The sequence below is a fragment of the Oncorhynchus keta genome, chromosome 9 (assembly GCF_023373465.1).
Source record: "Oncorhynchus keta strain PuntledgeMale-10-30-2019 chromosome 9, Oket_V2, whole genome shotgun sequence".
Lineage (NCBI taxonomy): Eukaryota > Metazoa > Chordata > Actinopteri > Salmoniformes > Salmonidae > Oncorhynchus > Oncorhynchus keta.
In genome coordinates this window covers 16,471,753-16,495,482 of record NC_068429.1, presented here as the reverse complement: position 1 = coordinate 16,495,482, position 23,730 = coordinate 16,471,753, and the positions used below count along the sequence as shown (strand labels likewise).

General features: G+C 42.2%; 3 protein-coding genes and 1 long non-coding RNA gene across 4 annotated transcripts in view; 1 reads left to right on the top strand and 3 right to left on the bottom strand.

Moving 5' to 3' along the window:
- LOC118387363 (DNL-type zinc finger protein) overlaps positions 1–23,730 on the bottom strand; it is a 61,949-nt gene that overhangs the window by 15,855 nt on the left and 22,364 nt on the right. The gene's annotated exons all lie outside the window — the stretch shown is intronic.
- On the bottom strand, positions 29–23,176 carry LOC127931755 (low choriolytic enzyme-like). Its single transcript, XM_052525377.1, has 12 exons — positions 23,144–23,176; positions 6,681–6,723; positions 6,487–6,537; positions 6,288–6,341; positions 6,076–6,144; positions 5,894–5,943; positions 2,728–2,809; positions 2,506–2,620; positions 2,159–2,331; positions 848–929; positions 432–553; positions 29–314 (listed from the first exon to the last, which is right to left on the bottom strand). Exons 2-12 carry the CDS (start codon positions 6,715–6,717, stop codon positions 310–312), a joined length of 840 nt encoding a protein of 279 aa, XP_052381337.1. The 5' UTR covers positions 6,718–6,723; positions 23,144–23,176; the 3' UTR covers positions 29–309.
- On the top strand, positions 14,476–15,217 carry LOC127931756 (uncharacterized). The gene is made up of 3 exons (XR_008142834.1): positions 14,476–14,621; positions 14,784–14,872; positions 15,018–15,217. It is a non-coding gene; the product is annotated as an uncharacterized LOC127931756 (long non-coding RNA).
- LOC118376811 (low choriolytic enzyme-like) lies at positions 16,461–23,260 on the bottom strand. The gene is made up of 11 exons (XM_052525376.1): positions 23,098–23,260; positions 22,889–22,954; positions 22,690–22,743; positions 22,478–22,546; positions 22,296–22,345; positions 19,129–19,210; positions 18,907–19,021; positions 18,563–18,735; positions 17,252–17,333; positions 16,835–16,956; positions 16,461–16,719 (listed from the first exon to the last, which is right to left on the bottom strand). Exons 1-11 carry the CDS (start codon positions 23,132–23,134, stop codon positions 16,715–16,717), a joined length of 855 nt encoding a protein of 284 aa, XP_052381336.1. The 5' UTR covers positions 23,135–23,260; the 3' UTR covers positions 16,461–16,714.

Sequence of the window (23,730 nt, the reverse complement as noted above, 5' to 3'; positions counted from 1 at the left end):
CCATTATAGAATGAAACATCACACTGACTGGATTATTTTCAGTCTAGATCATTTTATTTATTTCCAAGACAAGTGCAGTGGAATAGGCCTAATTCAAGGCAGCAAGAGCACACGGGACAAATTAAACTACCTGCTGCTGAACACACGTACAACACATCAGAAAGCTTTAAGGGACTTGTTCAACTTATTCATTGTTGAGAAGTTAAAATGTCAGTGCCATTTGTGTTGGTATCTTCAGTCGACAGGCTCCCCAAAATGTGAAATCTTGAAATCTTCTTCGATGGTGTAATAGTGATAAACTGTGCATTGTTATTCTGTAACAGGACATGAACATGGTTAGAATACAGTGCGATAATGACTGCATTTACAAAGGCAGCCCAATTCTGATATTTTTCCTGTCTGTGTGTGTGTGCGCGCGCGCATGCCTTTACCACATTGATAGAGTTTGTTAAGGCGTGTTATGTCCAGGGGGCTCAGGTGATTTCTCTGTCCAATCTGGACTCCCCTCTTCTTGGAGTCAATAGTGGGGTTCCGGTTTGATGAGAAGTAGTTTCTGCCAGGAGAAACCCAACAATGGGGGATTAGAGGACTTGCTACTTTAACACAAGGACTGCGCCACAATGCCACCCTATTCCCAATATAGTGCACATAGTTTGACCAGAGCCCAGGTAAAAAAATAGTGACCTAAAGAGGGAACCATTTGGTACGCACAGGGAAATGTTACTGGAGCTGGATACCGTACACAAGTCACAGTAAAACTAATATTTACTTATTGCTAGCAGTTTAAAAACAAGGTGAGTAAAATTAGGACTTTAGTGGGAATAAGGAGGAGAGCAGTGTGACTGACGTTCCGTAGTGCATTATGGAGTCGTAGTCATAGGGCAGGTCCTGAGTGTCTCCTTTCTTCACCTTAAAGTTCTCTTGTTTTCCTGGAAGTTAAAAGAGTTACAAGAGGCAGATGTGACTGGTGGCCACTGCTGGGTGTGAATGTGATATAGGGGAATGAAAATGGAAATGTATACAAGTTGAGATGGAAACCATTAAGTTGAACCTCTAGCAGGAGGAAACTCTACATGATTCAAGGCATGAATATTTCATCTTACCTAATGAAACCCATTGCGGGTGGTAATGTAACAAAACTGCCCTCAAAACGAGCTTACATGTTATCCCAGGATACCCATTACGGGTGGCAACTGTAAAAGGTATATTTTACACCAGGATAGGTGGTAACTGTAGATGACAATGTAGTTATTCGCGTCAGGCAAATTTAGCAAACAAGGTTGCTGCAATCATGCCAGAAGAAATTTGCAGGAGTTAACGAATTCAGTTCAATTCTACATAATTGGAAATGAGTCTATGAAATACATAGTATTGGTCTCAAACTGAAGAACACTGATGGTTACTGGTGTAAGATTCTCTGGTGTTTACATAACTGGTACTGTGAGATTAGGAGATCAGGATTCAAGGTTGCTATGATATTAGGCCATCGGGACCTGCAATTTCAACAGTAGAGGAAAGGGTTGCAATGTATGGGGAAATGAATGGCTGCAGTATTTCCGTTATAATAAGTACATGATAAATGGAACATTAAGGCATAAATGTATGAAAGACTATTCTTATTTTAAACTAATGTTTTTCTGTCCTTGTGGTGCACTGTCTATTCATGTTATGTAGTGTTTCATGTTGTGTGGAGCCCAGGAAGAGTAGCTGCTGGTTATGTAATAGTATAACTTTAGACCGTCCCCTCGCCCATACCCGGGCGCGAACCAGGGACCCTCTGCACACAACAACTGACACCCACGAAGCATCGTTACCCATCGCTCCACAAAAGCCACGGCCCTTGCAGAGCAAGGGGAACCACTACTTCAAGGTCTCAGAGCAAGTGGCGTCACCGATTGAAACGCTATTTAGCGCGCACCACCGCTAACTAAGCTAGCCGTTTCACATCAGTTACACTTAGGCAGTACCTAATCAAATATTAAATGTCAATAGTTAGTTATTCTGTACGGTCTTCACTCCAGACCACAAAAAGCTGAATCAGGTATGTTAGTGTTGGGCTAGTACTAAAGCTCTTCAGGGGACAAATTGACCAGCCCTGCCCCTGATCCACATGTAATGCCCGTGAGGTGGTTTAGTATGTTGTGTTGGTGTGAGTAACCTGGCACCACGTTGTCCCACTGTATGGTGACGTATTGGTCACGGTCTGGCCGTGTGTGCTCGTGGTGCAGGCCCAGGGCATGCATCAGCTCATGGCACAGGTTCCCCACGTTACAGACTCTACCGAAGTACAGAGACTGGGCCCCGCCCTGAAAACCTACATACGACGCACAGCTAGAGTTAAGTGAAGAAAGAGAAAGGTGAGAGAAGGAGGAGGAGAAAGAGGGGATAAGACAGGAAGAGAGAAAAATAAAGGATTGAACACAGGAAAAAGGAAGGAGAGGTTGTGAGTTAACTGTAAACTGCTGGGAAGGAGAGAATGTGTTAATGTGTCCACTTTGGACTCACCCTGTCCCAGAGATGATGTCTATGTAGTTCATCTCATTGGTGTATTCGTGGAAGAGGATACACGTCTGGTCTGAAATCATCTTGAACGCTGCTAGTATAGTTACCTTTCTGTCCACTGTGTGGATCAGAGACAATCTACCATTAGACGGTGCATATCATTCTCACTGTATTAGAAAACATCTAGTGTTAGTGTTCATCTCTCCTACTGTATTCGACACTCACCCAGATAATCGTTGATCTTGTAGGGGATAGAAGTGACGCCTTCATTCTCAGGCCAAAGTGACTTCACAGCTAATCGGTCTTCCTGTAGGACAAAACACCTAGTCTTAAATCCAGCTGTCGCGAGACAGCATAGGCCTCCGATTAATTCAATTGTTATTTCTGCGTTTCCCCTATGAATGTTTTTAAATTCTAAAATGGTAAAACTATTTCAGTATTAACTTAAATGACTAAAACCAGACTAAGTATGTAGAAAAAAAAAGAATGGAGCAATATACAGTGTACTTTCCATGACAGACTGACCAGGTGAATGCCATGATCCTTATTGAGGTCACCTGTTCAATCAGTGTATATGAAGAGACCGGTTAAAGGAGGATTGTTAAGCCTTGCGACATGGATCATGTATATATGCCATTCAGAGGGTGAATAGGCAGGACAAAATATTGAAGTACCTTTGATCAGGGTATGGTAGGTACCAGGCTCACCAGTTTGAGTGTGTCAAGAACTGCAACGTTGCTGGGTATTTCACATTCGGTTTCCCGTGTGTGAAGAATGGTCCACCACCCAAAGGACATCCAGCCAATGGCAGTCCAGTGGGTGACACGAATTGTGCAGAGCAACAGACGGGCTACAGTTCTATTCAATTGACCGTCCAGTAAAACATTTGTGCCCAAAGACTCCAAAGAATGCTCAACTCGTAGAATCTTGACACAAATGGGGTATGGCAGCCGACAACCTTACAGAGTACCACTTCTTTCAGCAAAAAAACATGTTGCAGTGGACTAAGGAAACACTGCACACAGGAGATTTGGAAAAACGTCTGGTCTGATGACTCCCGTTTTCTTGCAATTTCACGCTGATGGGAGGACTAGGGTATGAAGAAAACCACATGCATGCATCCATGATGTTTGTCAACATTGCAGGCTGGTGAGTGGCAGTGGTGGTGTGATGCTGTGGGGTGCCTTTTCATGGCAGACTTTGGATAAAAGTTGAGCAACGTTTGAATGTCTGAACATAATTGAAAATCAGGTGCATCCATGGCAGCAGTGTATCCATTTGTGAATTGATTTTTTTCAGCAGGATAATGCCCCCAGCCACAAGGCTAGGATTCTCCAGGAATGGTTCCACGAAAATTACAGTGAATTCAGCTTAGTGCAGTGGCCTGCACAGTCACCAGATCTCAATCCAATTAAGCATCTGTGGGATGAGATGGAACGAGCTATTTCGGATTAGAGATCCACTACCAGTCAACTGGGCACAATGGTGGGAAGCATTGAGGACATCATGGGGCCAGCATTCCTGTGGAATGCGTGACACCTTGTAGAGTCTGACGAATTTAGGCTTTTCTGAGGGCAAAGGGGGGTGCAACTCAATATTAGGTGTTCCTAATGTTTTGTAAACTATATATATTTTAAGATCTTTAAGAAAAATTCAATCAACTAAAACCGTGCCACTACGATTTAAATTGTCGTCACACAAATCTATTATTTGCATGATTCACTGTGCAATAGTGTTTAACGTGAATTTAGAATGACTACCTCATCTCTGTAACCCACACATACAGATAATTGTAAGGTCTCAAACAAGCAGTGCATTTCAAACAGATTTAACTACTACGTCCTGTTGGTTTCAAAAACTTGCATAAGGCACCTATTGGTAGATGGGTCAAAAACAGCAGACATTGAAGATCCCTTCGAGCGTGGTGAAGTTAATTACACTTCGGATGGTGTTTCAATACACCCAGTCCATACAAAAGATACAGGTGTCTTTCCTAAGTCAGTTGCCAGAGAAGAAGGAAACCGCTCAGGGATTTCACCATGAGCCCAATAGTGACTATAAAACAGTTAGACTTTAATGGCTGTGATAAGAGAACGCAACAACATTTTAGTTACTCTACAATACTAACCTGATTGATAGTGAAAATGAAGCCTGTACAGAATAAAATTATTCCAAAACATGCATCCTGTTTGCATCAAGGCACTAAAGTAATACTGCAGAAAATGTGGCAAAGCAATTATCTTTTTGTCCTGAATACAAAGTGTAATTACAGGCAAATCCAAAAGATTACTGAGTACCACTTCATATTTTCAAGCATTGTGATGGATGCATCATGTTATGGGTATGCTTGTAATCATAGCGGACTGGGGAGTTTCAGGATAAAATAGAAACGTTATGAGCTAAGCACAAGCAAGATCCTAGAGGAAATCCTGGTTTAGTCTGCTTTCTACCAGACACTGGGAGCATAATTCACCTTTCTGCAGGACAATAACCTAAAACACAAGGGCAAATCTGCACTGGAGTTTCTTACCAAGACAGAATGTTCCCGAGTGGCCAAGTTACAGTTTTGACAAATCTACTGCAGGACCTGAACATGGTTGTTTAGTAGTGATCAACAACCAATTTGACAGCTTGAATCATTTTGATTAGATTTTGAGAAGTTACACAATCCAGATGTGGAAAGCTCTTAGACTTACGCAGAGAGACTCATGGGTGTAATCGCTGCCAAAGGTGCTTCTACAAACTATCGACTCTGGGATGCGACTAGTTGAGATATTTCTGCATTTCATTTTCAATAAACATTTTCACTGTCATTATGGGGTATTTTGTGTAGCTGGGTTAGAATTTGTATTTAATCCATTTTGAATTCAGGCTGTAACAACAAAATGTGAAATAAGTCAAGGGGTATGATGCTTTTGGAAGGTACTGTACCAGCTTCTGGTATACACAGACTGAAATTAATGACTGCAAAATCACTAAAGGTTTCTTTACAAGACAGAATGTTAAATAAAATGACATTGAAACTTACTCTACTGGTGGTCCGTGGTGTTGATCCTTCAGATGGTTAAAAATATCCACAGGAAAGTACTGTTAACACAACTTTTTAGAGTGACGGTACTGAAGTTGAAATTTCTATCACCTGGCACTTAGGTTATTATGCATGCATTGTATATTTTCCTGTGGATATATTGGCTCAAATTGTGACCATCTGAAGGACCAACACCATGGACAACCGGTAGAGCACGTTCAAATGTAATTCTGTTCAACAATCTGGCTTGAATGATTTTGGAGTCATTAGCTTCAGGCTGTGTATATCAGAAGGTGGTATCAATTAGATTCATCAGTCTAAAAGACGCAGTAACAGGACAGAAAGCAGGGATAACAGACTCACCGAAACCAGAATGTCTCCCTCCATGATAGCAAGGTCAAACTGTAAGTCCTCTGTAAGAGAGAGATGGTCTGAAACACTGACATGACATGTACTAGTTACAAGTCACTACCTCCAGTGCCATTAAAGTCCAGACCTCATGGTAGAGGTCCAGGATTGTGCGCGTCATCTAATGAATGCGTTACCTTCTCTGGTTTCAGGCGTTTTAAGCCAATCATTTTGTCTGTGGCGTGTCCCCATTGAGGCAGTAGAACCTAAAAGAAATTGTGAACTAACTTATTTTGTCATATCAATATGTTTGATAGACAAGCCATAAACTTGAAGACAACAGATTGAATTGTTTCTTTAGGCCCCATCACCCCAAGAGATTGACTTGAGAATCACAGTAGAGGCCTACCTGTGGCAGTGAAAGTCACATTTGTAGAATTGTTGGGGTTTGTGGAATTGTCCACTGAAAGACAGAAAGAAAATATTATAAAGAGGAACAGAACAGTTTTGCAGTGAGGCTGGCCTACATTAAATATACATGGAAAACAGGCCTAGCTTTCAGCCTGTCACCTAACAAAATGACTGGTCCCAAATGCAGGCCTGCCTACCTGTGGCAGGGAAAGTAGCATTTGTGAAATTGGTGATGGGAACACTGCCCACTGAAATACACAAGGGGAACATAATACATGTTAGATAATAACATGGTGAACCAATTGGCGTCCGCAGTGGGGCCGGCCTGGCCTACCTCCAATGGAAAACACTCAAGAGCAGGATGTCACATAACCAAAATGACTGGTCCTACCTTGGACAAACCAGATGAGAATCAGAAACCAAACCATGTTGCAGCAACAATTGTCCCCCAAGATTTTGGGGAAAAAAACAACCAAAGAAAAAGCATAAACAATTGTGTGGAATAGCTCTCCTTCCAGTTAAATAGTGGGCAGTGCAGCAATCACAAAAGAACAGGTGCATTCTTCTTCTTCTTCTTCTCCTTCTGTGCGGTTTAAAGACGGTCGGCATCCAAAATGTTGCATTATCGCCCTCTACTGAACTATAGTATGAATCCATTACCTTTGTGATACAAAATTGTAAAGGGGAAACGTGAAAAATTCAAAAAAATATATATATATTTAATGACGCTTCTAACTCAACCTACACTCATTAAAACCCATCACCTTATTCCACTACTTTAACCCTGTCTTATCCTACCCCAGGCCAACGACCCGAGAGGACGGGACACTACAACTCAACACACCCTGTAACTCTTCCGAAATCTAATCTCATACCCCCAAGTACTTCTCTGCAGCTGCCACCACAACATCTATTTTCTATGACTTGTGTGTCATCTCTGCGGTACTGCAGATAACAATGGCTATGAATGCTAAGCCAACCTCATTGAAACATATATCACTCATTGGCCTATCCCTCTGTTCTGGCAAAGATCTACTATTCTCAGGGATCCTCTCAGAATCCCTCACCCTTGATCCACCCTCCACTTCCTCTGCATACAACATCTTCTTCATTACAATGACCCTGGCCACCTCAACCTGCTTCTCTCGCACCAGACACCTCCACTCAGGGTTACCTTCACCGACTCAATGGCACCCACCATCTTTTCCACCCAACTTGAAACCGACCATGGATCAGACAAAAGGCCTGGTTCCACCTTCTTCACAAATCTTACTCCCACTGAACCAATCGTATCTTTATCAAGCTCCTCACAACACCTTCTGCCCCTTCCATTTCACCTCCAGAACTCAAACTGGTGTCCGGCCCACTTTGTTTCAACTTGATACCAATCTTCCTCGACATTCCCTCTCCCTTGTCATTGCTATCTTCAACAGATACAAACCCATCCTCTGCCTCCCTCAGTCTTTTCAACCTGCTCTCTCTTTCGCTCCAATCCTCCTCCCTTAAACAATTACCTGACTCCTGAAAATATTCAACTTTTCCAAGTCAAAATCTTTTTTTCGCCACCTTGAGGGACATGCTAAGCCCTGTACTCCCTCCACTTCAAACTCCTGTGTCACCAGAACAGATGCAGTTGGGAGCACTTGTTTTTAAGTCATCAACCTCAACAACAGATTGTGCGTTATAGACAGTGTTAATGTGCATCCATAGTATATAGTGAACAGTACTGTGCATAATGTAGCAGATGCAGGAATGCCCTCATGCAGGGACACCACGAAATGTGGGCTGCAGTTGCACACTATTGACAGAAAGACACATCAACCTCAGATAAAGCATCTGAGACAGCAGAACAGCGCTCCTCTGTCTTAGTATGTGTAGGCCATGTATCTGATGCCGTCTGTTCAAAAAGAGTATGGCATGTCATACAGCCACAGTTGTAGAGCGGTCAGACTTTCTGGATGTTTAGTTCAATCCTGTGTGTTCTCTGGCCCATCTCTGATATCTTGTTGTGGATCTTGGCTATGATGGTGGGCTCCCCATTGACAGAAAATAAATATCTGCTGTGGGAAACCGTGTAGACAGTCTTAGTGTTCATGTATAGTGCAGTATTGACAGTGGTAATGTGCATCCATAGTATAGAGTAGTGAACAGTACTGTCCATAATGTAGCATAGAGCCCATGTCGTAAGTCCAAGGTGTTCCCAGAGTGGTATACCAAGAAGCAAGCTAGATCTACCCAGGTTTTTTAAAATCTAGCCAGCTTCACATTCCAGCTCAGGCTTCATCCGTACTACGATGGTGGATTTTGCTCGTCCACCTTCCGTAAAAGGCTGTCACATGCTTCCCAGTCAAAACACTTTAAGCTTATACATTTTGTGAAGTTTTTGTTCATTTTGGTGTTCGGTAGGTTATTTTCAACTGTTCGCGTGCACCAGTTCTTTTGTTGAGGCAAGTGGAAGTTTAGTAGTCAAAGTCTACACCCCTTCATCAGTGATTGGTTTACAGTAGGGGTGGGAACTATGGACGGGATTCTTCAATGAAGTGTTTGTTATCATCCACTTGAGAATTACTGCACTAAACTAAACTGATGTGTAATTGTGCGACTAAGACCTCCTCTGCAAAAACATAAAGAATTCAATATAGATTTCTTGATCTATCTATTTTGAGGAAGTGTTTCTGGCTATATTGTTACTACAGTGGCTCAAAATAGACAAACAGTAATATTGGCTCTTTCTTCTAGTTTTTCAAGCGAAGGTCTTTAGGGAGTGTGAGCACAGAAGTTTGCATCGCCTAGCCCAGTTCTGCTTGGAGCAAACTGAACCTATATATGGGGACGTCTTTACTCTAGAAGTTTTTGTAAATTTCATCAGGCTATTTGAAAATAGTCCAAATTAGAGCCATCTTATGGGCAAAAGTGACATATTTTATTACCTATTGTTAACTTATTTTGAGGTGCTTATCAATGCACAAGCCCCTTTTCCCCCACTCCTATCGATCTGATTTCATTGGTCCTTCACTCGCAAATCAGACAATTCATTCAGGATATATGAGAAAGCTCAGAGTTAGCCTACCCCAGGGAAGGTTAGTTTTAGAGGATTTGTTGCCTTGGAAATGTACACTGAACAATAATATACACACAACATGTAAAGTGTTGGTCCCATGTTTCATGAGATGAAATAAAAATATTTAAAAAACATTTCAACCATAAGGTGCCTCGAACATCCTTTTAGAGAATTTGTAGCCACGCTGGGAGGGAGGCTGACAAGTATTTGCATATAATAATGCCTTTTTATGGGGACAAACTCATTCTGATTGGCTGGTTCTGGCTGCAAGTGGGTGAGCCCTCCAAGGCCCACCCAATGGATGCACCCCTGTACAGTCATGTGAAATCCATGGAGGACTAATTAATTCATTTCAATTGGCCTATATATGGACTGTAACCCAGTAAATTCTTTGAAGATGCGTTTATATTGGCCTTCCGAGTGGTGCAGCGGTCTGAAGCACTGCATCTCCGTGCAAGAGGCGTCACTACAGTCCCTGGTTTGAATCCAGGCTGTGTCACATTCGGCCGTGATTGGGAGTCCCATAGGAAGACACACAATTGTAAAAATGATGTAATGTTGCAATTATACATTCATGCAGGAGGAAATACAATGATTGCACTAGTGCATATGTGTGAAAGTGGTCTGCACACAGCATATTATCCCCGGAGATGCCAAACTCAGGGAAAATGTCCACCATATGATGTCACAGTGATGTCATAATGAGTGGGAGAAAAAAACGCCTGCATCAGAGACAGTGCAAAGGTTTTCATACTCTGCCACATCCTGAAGAGTTACAATGTTTACCATTTGAAACTGGAATCTACATTGAATTTACAACACATACAGTTTTTCTTATGAATACATGTCTTTCTTGTTGTCCCATCATTTTCACTTTGTAAAAATCAGTTCATGTCAAAGCAAAATTGAATATGAGGACGAACAAAGGTACTTTTTTACATTGTCCTATGTGCATCCCAAATCAACCCTATAAAGTACATTATCAGCCCTGGTCAAAAGTTGTGCACTATGTAGGGAATAGGGTCCCATCAGAGGACAGCCACTCATGATGCATCATGAACAGTAGCTGTGAAGTGATACACATTGCTACAGTGTGGTTTTTACTATGTTTATGAGCTTACTAGTACTAAATATACTGTATTTCAAACATAGAAGTGAATTAATTGGTTAATAGGCCTATGTGGCTCTAGTGATTTGTTGTCTGTCATGGTGGGTGTGGCTTCCCATGGCACCACATTACATCACAATTGTGATGTCATAAATGATTGTATTCTGGTATGATGACAGCCTAAAAGGTTTGCCCCATAGCATTACTGTCATATTACAGCAACACTTACAAGTTCAATTCAGGGTCAAAATCATTGCTATATTTTGGATGGTTATTTTGGTGGTAAGTAGTTGTGACCACTTGTGATTTAGTGTGAAAAGGCCTACTTTGTGGCACAATTTAATTTAGATGATTTGAATAATATAATCATATTTTTAAGCCATATTGTATCTTTTTCAGGATTACTGTAATTGAAGGAACTATGGGAAAGTTCTCCTTTCCAAGGCTCATCATAAGAATGGTTAGAATATCTTTTCTCTCACCACCCCCATAGTCAAAACTCCAGTGATTTAAAATCATCACTTTGACATATAGGCCTATGAGCTTTTCTAAGATTGAAAATAACAAGCTTGTACCATGATAACCTCATTTCTGACTGCATGTTTGTCATCATTTTCATTTCTAGCCATGGGCAAATCGGACTGCACAGGATGATTTCTGCACAGGAACTACTGAACTCCACGGGCCCAGAACACACCAGCCTCACAACTCCTCACAACTCCCCAGCCTTAATGTAAGTCCCATCTGCAGGCTAAATCTACGACCCACTAAAGTGGTCCAGACTAACTAATCATGTATGGCCAATCAGTGTAAACTTTGTACAAACTACGGCTTGATCTAGTGTCAACATGATACCTTATTGATATTCTATATCAATGAAATACAATGGAAGGCACATAATAATCCAATGAGTAAAATAAAATATACCATATTCTATTCTCAATATCCCTACTGCCCCAAAGGTGTGTAGGCGGGACAAGGAGAACACCGATTCTATCCAGAAGAAGAGGAAAAAGAAGAGGCTAAATGAGAAGGGAACCCAGGTTGAACTAGGCATGCGGGAGGATATCCATGACCTTGACCTCGCCCATTGGAGATTGGCTAGAGAGACATGGAGAACTGAGCGAGGAAACATGAGGGAGATTAAGGCGCTGTATGGAGAAATATTTAGGCTGCACCAACTCTTGGAGGAGGTAACAAGAGCCCTTTTCTTTAATCAGACTTAATATAAGTAGATATACTGTAGTTGCTTTAGATGTTCCCAGTCCTGATACACAGAAAAGAGATCTAAATAGATAGAATAGTGAAATAAGAAGGCAAGAAAAATAACTGTACACTGGAAGTATTCTGAGGAAGGTCTGAATTCTGCACTGGTAGTATTATTAAGAAGGTCTGCATTCTGCACTGGTAGTATTATTAAGAAGGTCTGCATTCTGCACTGGTAGTATTCTTAAGAAGGTATAGAGTCTGTACTGGTAGTATTCTGAGGAAGGTATGCATTCTGCACTGATAGTATTCTGAGGAAGGTCTGTGTTCTGCACTGGTAGTATTCTTAAGAAGGTCTGCATTCTGCAATGGTAGTATTCCTAGGAAGGTCTGCATTCTTAGAATAAAGTTGAAAAGGAATGGAAGAATTTCTGAATTTGAATGATTCCAAAAGTGTGGACCTTCCCATTTTCCTAATAGGCTAATATACAGTAATAAAACGTGTTTTCTCTATGATATTTATTACCCATCCACATGTAATTGTTTTAAGATAGTAATAACAATAACCATCAAGCTATTAAGTAATAAAAGTGTGTCTGTCATCATACAGATTGGGGTGGATAAAGGGGTGATCAAGCAGCGCTCCACCTCCTCCATTATTTGTCCCGTCTCCCGACACTGCCAGCTTTCCCCTGGTACAACCACCACAGGTACCTCGCCAACAGCCAATCGGAGCCTGACCAGCATGCTGCCGGCACCCAGAAGGACCCACCTAAGAAACACTCAATCTTTCCCCCTCTGGACACACAGAGCTGCACCTCCCCTGATAAATGGCCTCATTCTCCGTCCAAGACATCACACCCACACGCTTCACACCGATTTGCTGTCCCATCCCACCTCCTGGCTTCCGGCCCTCCTGCCCGGATGAGACAGACCCATCTGCAGGTCCACCCCAGGTCCCCATTGACTGGCCAGGCAAAGGTCAAGGATGAGGTTAAGAGGCCAGAGACTGCATCGTCTGAGGAATTGTCTGAGGAAGTTCAACGGAGAGGAGCAGAAATTGCAAGCATGTATAAAGCACAGCTGAAAGAGAGGATGGCCCAAAAGAGAAAGGAAGAGATTCTGAAGAAAATGACAAGCAGCGATGACAAGAACGATGACACTGAGGCCTCCTGCTCCTCTGCAGTAAAACCATCTAATACCCCTGCCACAGCCCCCGAGCGCCCGGCCAGCCCAGAGGCCACGCCAGTGGCCGCCCGAGAGGACACTCAGGGGGACACCCAGCAGGACCTGGCAGAGGTTGTGAATGTGCTCAAGAGGCAATCATCTGATCTATACCTGCCTGACGACGTTTGTGAGGAGTCACTCACATGGAAATCCATTTACGAGGAGCTGTGCCCGCTCGCTCACAGAGTGAACACAGAAGCTGACTACATCAAGGCGCTCCGCGTCATCACTGAGAATGCTGTGACTCCCTCGTGCTCGTCTGAGGATGATGTGTCTCAGAGTGTGAGTGAGGACACAAGTCAGGAGGGGAGTAGTGAAAGTGAGGAGAGCATGAGTGGACAACAGCAGAGATGTCTACACAGGGATCCTTATGGTAAGAGGGACAGGAAGGAGATTGATAGTGGTAAAATGGAAGGGAGATTTGCAACCGCCAATGCAATGTCTATGATGGCGAGCCGAGGGATAGAAGAACTTAATGCCATGAGCTACGCAGACAGGATCAAATATTTCAAGTATGAGGCTAAGAGAAATGAAGAGATGATGAAGATTGAAAGGAGGAAGGAAAAAGCCAGGGACGAAGAGCTCAAAAAGTGGGAAAAGAGGCAGAAGAAATTGAATGAGGAGGAAAGGAAAAGGACAGAAAATATGGAAAAAAACAAGTTAGAGGAGCAGAGGAAAAGGGAGAAGGCAGAGATGAAACTAAAGATTGAACATGAGAAAAAGAGACAAGAGCAAGAGAAAAAGAGAGAGAAAAAAGAAAGAAAGCAGCAGGAGATGCAACAAAAGGCCCGTGCAAAAGAAGAGAAAAAGAGGGCAGAGGAAGAGAAAAAGATGGAGAAACAGAGGATGGAGGAGGAGAGGAACAGGGAAAAGGAGAGAATGAAGGTGTTGGAGATGCAGCAAAAGGCACGAGAGAAAGAAGACAAGAGGAGGAAAGAGGAACAGAAAAGGAGATTGAAGATACAGCAGGAACAAGAGAAGGAGGAACAGAAAAGGCAGACAAGGATACGGGACGAGGATAAGAAGAGAGCAGAGCTTCAAAGAATAAAAGATCACGAGGCCAGGTTCAAAATGGAGATGGAGAAACTGTATGAGAGAGAAGAGAGGAATGCACAGATTGAAAGAGAAAAGAGGCGCGCGCTGTGTCAGAAAAAAAGGACAGACACAGAGAGCAAAACAGGTGGTGGCATACGAGGTCACAGCGTCTACATCTGACGCCTCTGTGCGGAGGGAAGAGAGGGAGCAACGTCCAGAGACCGCTCACGCACAGTCTGCAAAGAGGAGAACAAGGAAGAAGCAGAAGAAAGCGGCGGACGAGGCATCGACAACTTTTCAGTAGATGACAAAAGAAAGGGAGCAGACAAAAGAAGAAATGTACAAGTCAATGCTCCTAGGTATGTTGATAGATGTAAATAAACAACAAATGAGTTTGTTTTAAAGAGTAAAAACAATCAAAAAAACGATAAAATAAGCAAAAGGAGGAACAAATTATAAGGAAGCCAGGCCTGAGGGTGAAGAGGAGGAAACATGAGAGAGGAGGAAGAGAGACCAGAGTGGTTTATCAGGAGGGAAGTAGGAGATATAGAAGTAGGAGATATAGAAGGACCATGGGATAAAAGGTAAATGAGATTAGCAGTAAAGAAGAGCAGCCAAAGAAACAGATCTGTTGAAGCATTAATTGGAAAGGATGGGAGGGTTGGAGGAGGAGCACAGCTGGATGACTACATTAGGTAAGTGTTTACTATCAAAGCCTGTTCTCTGTAGAAAACTGTATTAGTGTTGATAGAAGTATGTTTAGGTAATGTTGTTCAACTCAAACACTACAATTCCTGATCTCATGTGATTATTCACCTCAAGTGAGTGGGCTTTCGGATGTTTTTTTCCTGAAACAGATTGTGGGGTATGAGGTCTGTTGAAGCATCAATAGGAAAGGATGAAAGGGAGGGAGGCAGGAAGAGGAAAACACAGAAGAGCAGATGAGGTAAGTGCTTGGGCTTGTGATGAGAGGATAGGGGCTCCACAACCGGGGCTCATGATTGAAATTTCTCAGACAAATTGTATTTTCTGTGAATCCCATTCGTTCAATGTCTGTTTGATTAATTCCTGGCGGAATAATTGTTTTACAGGAGCACTATGTTCTGCTTCCATGTGGATTGACAGCATTGCTTTCATGAGCTGCTGGAGGACATCATGGAGGAAGAGGGTCTATGATAGGCAGTTTGCCATGGCCCTAAATGGGCCTTTGAATGTTAATTCTTCCTGATTCATATCATACAACTTTACAATAAAAATGAAATGCAAGCATCAGCCTTTTCTGTTTGAGTGTGATCAGTGCAGTAGTAGTAAGATTGGTGTAAACCCAAGGAATATTCTGGCCTTCTAGGCAGTGTTCCGTGTTATTTTGCCCATTTTGTACCTTGTCAGCTCGGGGATTTGAACTTGCAACCTTTCGGTTACTAGTCCAATGCTCTAACCACTAGGCTACCCTGCTGCCCTTTCACAAAATAGATGGCATCATGAGGGGAAAATGTGGATATATTGACGCAACATCAAGACACGTTAGGAAGTTAAAGCTTGGTCGCAACTTCCAACTGGACGATGACCCCAAGCATACGTCCAAAGTTGTGGCAAAAGGGCTTAAGGACAACGAAGTCAAGTTATTCGACTGACTTCAAACCTATAGAACATTTGTGGGCAGAACTGAAAATGTGTGTGCGAGCAAGTAAGCCTACAAACTGGACTCCGTTACAACAGTTCTGTCAGGAGGAATGAGCCAAAATTCACCCAACTTATTGTGGGAAGCTTGTGGAAGGCTCCCCAAAATGTTTGACCCAACTTAATTTAAAGGCAATGCTACCAAACACTAATCGAGTGTATGTAAACTTCTGACCCACTGGGAATGTGATGAAAGGCATAAAAGCTGAAATCTTGATTATGCTGACATTTCTTAAAATATGGTGGGGATCCTAAATGACCAAAGACAGGGAATTTTTACTGGGATTAAGTAGTCAGGAAATTTTTTTTAAAACCTTGTTGAAATGTATTGGGCTAAGGGGTCTGTGAACTTCCGACTTCATAACACAGCATTTTCCAGCTACAATGGTTATTTACATTGTCTACACTTTCTGATCAAGTTGATATTTTAATGGACAAAAGGCTTTCAAAAACAAGGACATTTCAAGTGACCCAAAACTATTGAACAGTAGTGTGTCTATACATATGTATATTTGTTTAGTATTCCTTGCTAAATGGTGAGCCGCATTCATGGTTGAGCTCATGAGTTTGCCAAAGTTGGTCAACTCAAACAGGTTTCGTAGTACACCATTCCAGAGGGTGGCATTCTGATTTTGGTGACTATGATCCCTGCTGTCTAAGTCCTGTTACAGCAATCATCATTTTTAAATAATTTGTTGCCTAGCTAGCCAGCCAAGTTTTATACCTTAATCACCATTAATTTAAGTCATCTCTCCTGCTATGTTAGATCTACTTCATCTCTGATCCCACCTTGGGATGCATGATGAGCATAGCTGAGAAGGTCCATTATAGAATGAAACATCACACTGACTGGATTATTTTCAGTCTAGATCATTTTATTTATTTCCAAGACAAGTGCAGTGGAATAGGCCTAATTCAAGGCAGCAAGAGCACATGGGACAAATTAAACTACCTGCTGCTGAACACACGTACAACACATCAGAAAGCTTTAAGGGACTTGTTCAACTTATTCATTGTTGAGAAGTTAAAATGTCAGTGCCATTTGTGTTGGAATCTTCAGTCGACAGCAGCAGTGTTGAAATCTTCTTCGATGTTATGTTCTTCATTGTTATTCTGTAACAGGACATGAACATGGTTAGAATACAGTGCGATAATGACTGCATTTACAAAGGCAGCCCAATTCTGATATTTTTCCTGTCTGTGTGTGTGTGCGCGCGCATGCCTTTACCACATTGATAGAGTTTGTTAAGGCGTGTTATGTCCAGGGGGCTCAGGTGATTTCTCTGTCCAATCTGGACTCCCCTCTTCTTGGAGTCAATAGTGGGGTTCCGGTTTGATGAGAAGTAGTTTCTGCCAGGAGAAACCCAACAATGGGGGATTAGAGGACTTGCTACTTTAACACAAGGACTGCGCCACAATGCCACCCTATTCCCAATATAGTGCACATAGTTTGACCAGAGCCCAGGTAAAAAAAATAGTGACCTAAAGAGGGAACCATTTGGTACGCACAGGGAAATGTTACTGGAGCTGGATACCGTACACAAGTCACAGTAAAACTAATATTTACTTATTGCTAGCAGTTTAAAAACAAGGTGAGTAAAATTAGGACTTTAGTGGGAATAAGGAGGAGAGCAGTGTGACTGACGTTCCGTAGTGCATTATGGAGTCGTAGTCATAGGGCAGGTCCTGAGTGTCTCCTTTCTTCACCTTAAAGTTCTCTTGTTTTCCTGGAAGTTAAAAGAGTTACAAGAGGCAGATGTGACTGGTGGCCACTGCTGGGTGTGAATGTGATATAGGGGAATGAAAATGGAAATGTATACAAGTTGAGATGGAAACCATTAAGTTGAACCTCTAGCAGGAGGAAACTCTACATGATTCAAGGCATGAATATTTCATCTTACCTAATGAAACCCATTGCGGGTGGTAATGTAACAAAACTGCCCTCAAAACGAGCTTACATGTTATCCCAGGATACCCATTACGGGTGGCAACTGTAAAAGGTATATTTTACACCAGGATAGGTGGTAACTGTAGATGACAATGTAGTTATTCGCGTCAGGCAAATTTAGCAAACAAGGTTGCTGCAATCATGCCAGAAGAAATTTGCAGGAGTTAACGAATTCAGTTCAATTCTACATAATTGGAAATGAGTCTATGAAATACATAGTATTGGTCTCAAACTGAAGAACACTGATGGTTACTGGTGTAAGATTCTCTGGTGTTTACATAACTGGTACTGTGAGATTAGGAGATCAGGATTCAAGGTTGCTATGATATTAGGCCATCGGGACCTGCAATTTCAACAGTAGAGGAAAGGGTTGCAATGTATGGGGAAATTAATGGCTGCAGTATTTCCGTTATAATAAGTACATGATAAATGGAACATTAAGGCATAAATGTATGAAAGACTATTCTTATTTTAAACTAATGTTTTTCTGTCCTTGTGGTGCACTGTCTATTCATGTTATGTAGTGTTTCATGTTGTGTGGAGCCCAGGAAGAGTAGCTGCTGGTTATGTAATAGTATAACTTTAGACCGTCCCCTCGCCCATACCCGGGCGCGAACCAGGGACCCTCTGCACACAACAACTGACACCCACGAAGCATCGTTACCCATCGCTCCACAAAAGCCACGGCCCTTGCAGAGCAAGGGGAACCACTACTTCAAGGTCTCAGAGCAAGTGGCGTCACCGATTGAAACGCTATTTAGCGCGCACCACCGCTAACTAAGCTAGCCGTTTCACATCCGTTACACTTAGGCAGTACCTAATCAAATATTAAATGTCAATAGTTAGTTATTCTGTACGGTCTTCACTCCAGACCACAAAAAGCTGAATCAGGTATGTTAGTGTTGGGCTAGTACTAAAGCTCTTCAGGGGACAAATTGACCAGCCCTGCCCCTGATCCACATGTAATGCCCGTGAGGTGGTTTAGTATGTTGTGTTGGTGTGAGTAACCTGGCACCACGTTGTCCCACTGTATGGTGACGTATTGGTCACGGTCTGGCCGTGTGTGCTCGTGGTGCAGGCCCAGGGCATGCATCAGCTCATGGCACAGGTTCCCCACGTTACAGACTCTACCGAAGTACAGAGACTGGGCCCCGCCCTGAAAACCTACATACGACGCACAGCTAGAGTTAAGTGAAGAAAGAGAAAGGTGAGAGAAGGAGGAGAAAGAGGGGATAAGACAGGAAGAGAGAAAAATAAAGGATTGAACACAGGAAAAAGGAAGGAGAGGTTGTGAGTTAACTGTAAACTGCTGGGAAGGAGAGAATGTGTTAATGTGTCCACTTTGGACTCACCCTGTCCCAGAGATGATGTCTATGTAGTTCATCTCATTGGTGTATTCGTGGAAGAGGATACACGTCTGGTCTGAAATCATCTTGAACGCTGCTAGTATAGTTACCTTTCTGTCCACTGTGTGGATCAGAGACAATCTACCATTAGACGGTGCATATCATTCTCACTGTATTAGAAAACATCTAGTGTTAGTGTTCATCTCTCCTACTGTATTCGACACTCACCCAGATAATCGTTGATCTTGTAGGGGATAGAAGTGACGCCTTCATTCTCAGGCCAAAGTGACTTCACAGCTAATCGGTCTTCCTGTAGGACAAAACACCTAGTCTTAAATCCAGCTGTCGCGAGACAGCATAGGCCTCCGATTAATTCAATTGTTATTTCTGCGTTTCCCCTATGAATGTTTTTAAATTCTAAAATGGTAAAACTATTTCAGTATTAACTTAAATGACTAAAACCAGACTAAGTATGTAGAAAAAAAAAGAATGGAGCAATATACAGTGTACTTTCCATGACAGACTGACCAGGTGAATGCCATGATCCTTATTGAGGTCACCTGTTCAATCAGTGTATATGAAGAGACCGGTTAAAGGAGGATTGTTAAGCCTTGCGACATGGATCATGTATATATGCCATTCAGAGGGTGAATAGGCAGGACAAAATATTGAAGTACCTTTGATCAGGGTATGGTAGGTACCAGGCTCACCAGTTTGAGTGTGTCAAGAACTGCAACGTTGCTGGGTATTTCACATTCGGTTTCCCGTGTGTGTGAAGAATGGTCCACCACCCAAAGGACATCCAGCCAATGGCAGTCCAGTGGGTGACACGAATTGTGCAGAGCAACAGACGGGCTACAGTTCTATTCAATTGACCGTCCAGTAAAACATTTGTGCCCAAAGACTCCAAAGAATGCTCAACTCGTAGAATCTTGACACAAATGGGGTATGGCAGCCGACAACCTTACAGAGTACCACTTCTTTCAGCAAAAAAACATGTTGCAGTGGACTAAGGAAACACTGCACACAGGAGATTTGGAAAAACGTCTGGTCTGATGACTCCCGTTTTCTTGCAATTTCACGCTGATGGGAGGACTAGGGTATGAAGAAAACCACATGCATGCATCCATGATGTTTGTCAACATTGCAGGCTGGTGAGTGGCAGTGGTGGTGTGATGCTGTGGGGTGCCTTTTCATGGCAGACTTTGGATAAAAGTTGAGCAACGTTTGAATGTCTGAACATAATTGAAAATCAGGTGCATCCATGGCAGCAGTGTATCCATTTGTGAATTGATTTTTTCAGCAGGATAATGCCCCCAGCCACAAGGCTAGGATTCTCCAGGAATGGTTCCACGAAAATTACAGTGAATTCAGCTTAGTGCAGTGGCCTGCACAGTCACCAGATCTCAATCCAATTAAGCATCTGTGGGATGAGATGGAACGAGCTATTTCGGATTAGAGATCCACTACCAGTCAACTGGGCACAATGGTGGGAAGCATTGAGGACATCATGGGGCCAGCATTCCTGTGGAATGCGTGACACCTTGTAGAGTCTGACGAATTTAGGCTTTTCTGAGGGCAAAGGGGGGTGCAACTCAATATTAGGTGTTCCTAATGTTTTGTAAACTATATATATTTTAAGATCTTTAAGAAAAATTCAATCAACTAAAACCGTGCCACTACGATTTAAATTGTCGTCACACAAATCTATTATTTGCATGATTCACTGTGCAATAGTGTTTAACGTGAATTTAGAATGACTACCTCATCTCTGTAACCCACACATACAGATAATTGTAAGGTCTCAAACAAGCAGTGCATTTCAAACAGATTTAACTACTACGTCCTGTTGGTTTCAAAAACTTGCATAAGGCACCTATTGGTAGATGGGTCAAAAACAGCAGACATTGAAGATCCCTTCGAGCGTGGTGAAGTTAATTACACTTCGGATGGTGTTTCAATACACCCAGTCCATACAAAAGATACAGGTGTCTTTCCTAAGTCAGTTGCCAGAGAAGAAGGAAACCGCTCAGGGATTTCACCATGAGCCCAATAGTGACTATAAAACAGTTAGACTTTAATGGCTGTGATAAGAGAACGCAACAACATTTTAGTTACTCTACAATACTAACCTGATTGATAGTGAAAATGAAGCCTGTACAGAATAAAATTATTCCAAAACATGCATCCTGTTTGCATCAAGGCACTAAAGTAATACTGCAGAAAATGTGGCAAAGCAATTATCTTTTTGTCCTGAATACAAAGTGTAATTACAGGCAAATCCAAAAGATTACTGAGTACCACTTCATATTTTCAAGCATTGTGATGGATGCATCATGTTATGGGTATGCTTGTAATCATAGCGGACTGGGGAGTTTCAGGATAAAATAGAAACGTTATGAGCTAAGCACAAGCAAGATCCTAGAGGAAATCCTGGTTTAGTCTGCTTTCTACCAGACACTGGGAGCATAATTCACCTTTCTGCAGGACAATAACCTAAAACACAAGGGCAAATCTGCACTGGAGTTTCTTACCAAGACAGAATGTTCCCGAGTGGCCAAGTTACAGTTTTGACAAATCTACTGCAGGACCTGAACATGGTTGTTTAGTAGTGATCAACAACCAATTTGACAGCTTGAATCATTTTGATTAGATTTTGAGAAGTTACACAATCCAGATGTGGAAAGCTCTTAGACTTACGCAGAGAGACTCATGGGTGTAATCGCTGCCAAAGGTGCTTCTACAAACTATCGACTCTGGGATGCGACTAGTTGAGATATTTCTGCATTTCATTTTCAATAAACATTTTCACTGTCATTATGGGGTATTTTGTGTAGCTGGGTTAGAATTTGTATTTAATCCATTTTGAATTCAGGCTGTAACAACAAAATGTGAAATAAGTCAAGGGGTATGATGCTTTTGGAAGGTACTGTACCAGCTTCTGGTATACACAGACTGAAATTAATGACTGCAAAATCACTAAAGGTTTCTTTACAAGACAGAATGTTAAATAAAATGACATTGAAACTTACTCTACTGGTGGTCCGTGGTGTTGATCCTTCAGATGGTTAAAAATATCCACAGGAAAGTACTGTTAACACAACTTTTTAGAGTGACGGTACTGAAGTTGAAATTTCTATCACCTGGCACTTAGGTTATTATGCATGCATTGTATATTTTCCTGTGGATATATTGGCTCAAATTGTGACCATCTGAAGGACCAACACCATGGACAACCGGTAGAGCACGTTCAAATGTAATTCTGTTCAACAATCTGGCTTGAATGATTTTGGAGTCATTAGCTTCAGGCTGTGTATATCAGAAGGTGGTATCAATTAGATTCATCAGTCTAAAAGACGCAGTAACAGGACAGAAAGCAGGGATAACAGACTCACCGAAACCAGAATGTCTCCCTCCATGATAGCAAGGTCAAACTGTAAGTCCTCTGTAAGAGAGAGATGGTCTGAAACACTGACATGACATGTACTAGTTACAAGTCACTACCTCCAGTGCCATTAAAGTCCAGACCTCATGGTAGAGGTCCAGGATTGTGCGCGTCATCTAATGAATGCGTTACCTTCTCTGGTTTCAGGCGTTTTAAGCCAATCATTTTGTCTGTGGCGTGTCCCCATTGAGGCAGTAGAACCTAAAAGAAATTGTGAACTAACTTATTTTGTCATATCAATATGTTTGATAGACAAGCCATAAACTTGAAGACAACAGATTGAATTGTTTCTTTAGGCCCCATCACCCCAAGAGATTGACTTGAGAATCACAGTAGAGGCCTACCTGTGGCAGTGAAAGTCACATTTGTAGAATTGTTGGGGTTTGTGGAATTGTCCACTGAAAGACAGAAAGAAAATATTATAAAGAGGAACAGAACAGTTTTGCAGTGAGGCTGGCCTACATTAAATATACATGGAAAACAGGCCTAGCTTTCAGCCTGTCACCTAACAAAATGACTGGTCCCAAATGCAGGCCTGCCTACCTGTGGCAGGGAAAGTAGCATTTGAAGTAGTAGCATTTGTGAAATTGGTGATGGGAACACTGCCCACTGAAATACACAAGGGGAACATAATACATGTTAGATAATAACATGGTGAACCAATTGGCGTCCGCAGTGGGGCCGGCCTGGCCTACCTCCAATGGAAAACACTCAAGAGCAGGATGTCACATAACCAAAATGACTGGTCCTACCTTGGACAAACCACATGAGAATCAGAAACCAAACCATGTTGCAACAACAATTGTCCCCCAAGATTTTGGGGGAAAAAACAACCAAAGAAAAAGCATAAACAATTGTGTGGAATAGCTCTCCTTCCAGTTAAATAGTGGGCAGTGCAGCAATCACAAAAGAACAGGTGCATTCTTCTTCTTCTTCTTCTTCTCCTTCTGTGCAGTTTAAAGACGGTCGGCATCCAAAATGTTGCATTATCGCCCTCTACTGAACTATAGTATGAATCCATTACCTTTGTGATACAAAATTGTAAAGGGGAAACGTGAAAAATTCAAAAAAATATATATATATATTTAATGACGCTTCTAACTCAACCTACACTCATTAAAACCCATCACCTTATTCCACTACTTTAACCCTGTCTTATCCTACCCCAGGCCAACGACCCGAGAGGACGGGACACTACAACTCAACACACCCTGTAACTCTTCCGAAATCTAATCTCATACCCCCAAGTACTTCTCTGCAGCTGCCACCACAACATCTATTTTCTATGACTTGTGTGTCATCTCTGCGGTACTGCAGATAACAATGGCTATGAATGCTAAGCCAACCTCATTGAAACATATATCACTCATTGGCCTATCCCTCTG

Coding starts and splice junctions, on each gene's coding strand:
- LOC127931755 (XM_052525377.1), bottom strand. CDS start 6,717: ATGGTTTGGTTTCTGATTCTCATCTGGTTTGTCCAAG. Junction 6,538..6,680: donor TCTCATCTGGTTTGTCCAAG/GTAGGACCAGTC, acceptor TGTGTATTTCAG/TGGGCAGTGTTCCCATCACC. Junction 5,944..6,075: donor AACGCCTGAAACCAGAGAAG/GTAACGCATTCA, acceptor TCTCTCTTACAG/AGGACTTACAGTTTGACCTT.
- LOC118376811 (XM_052525376.1), bottom strand. CDS start 23,134: ATGGTTTGGTTTCTGATTCTCATGTGGTTTGTCCAAG. Junction 22,744..22,888: donor TGCTACTTTCCCTGCCACAG/GTAGGCAGGCCT, acceptor TCTGTCTTTCAG/TGGACAATTCCACAAACCCC. Junction 18,736..18,906: donor GACATCATCTCTGGGACAGG/GTGAGTCCAAAG, acceptor ACTTAACTCTAG/CTGTGCGTCGTATGTAGGTT.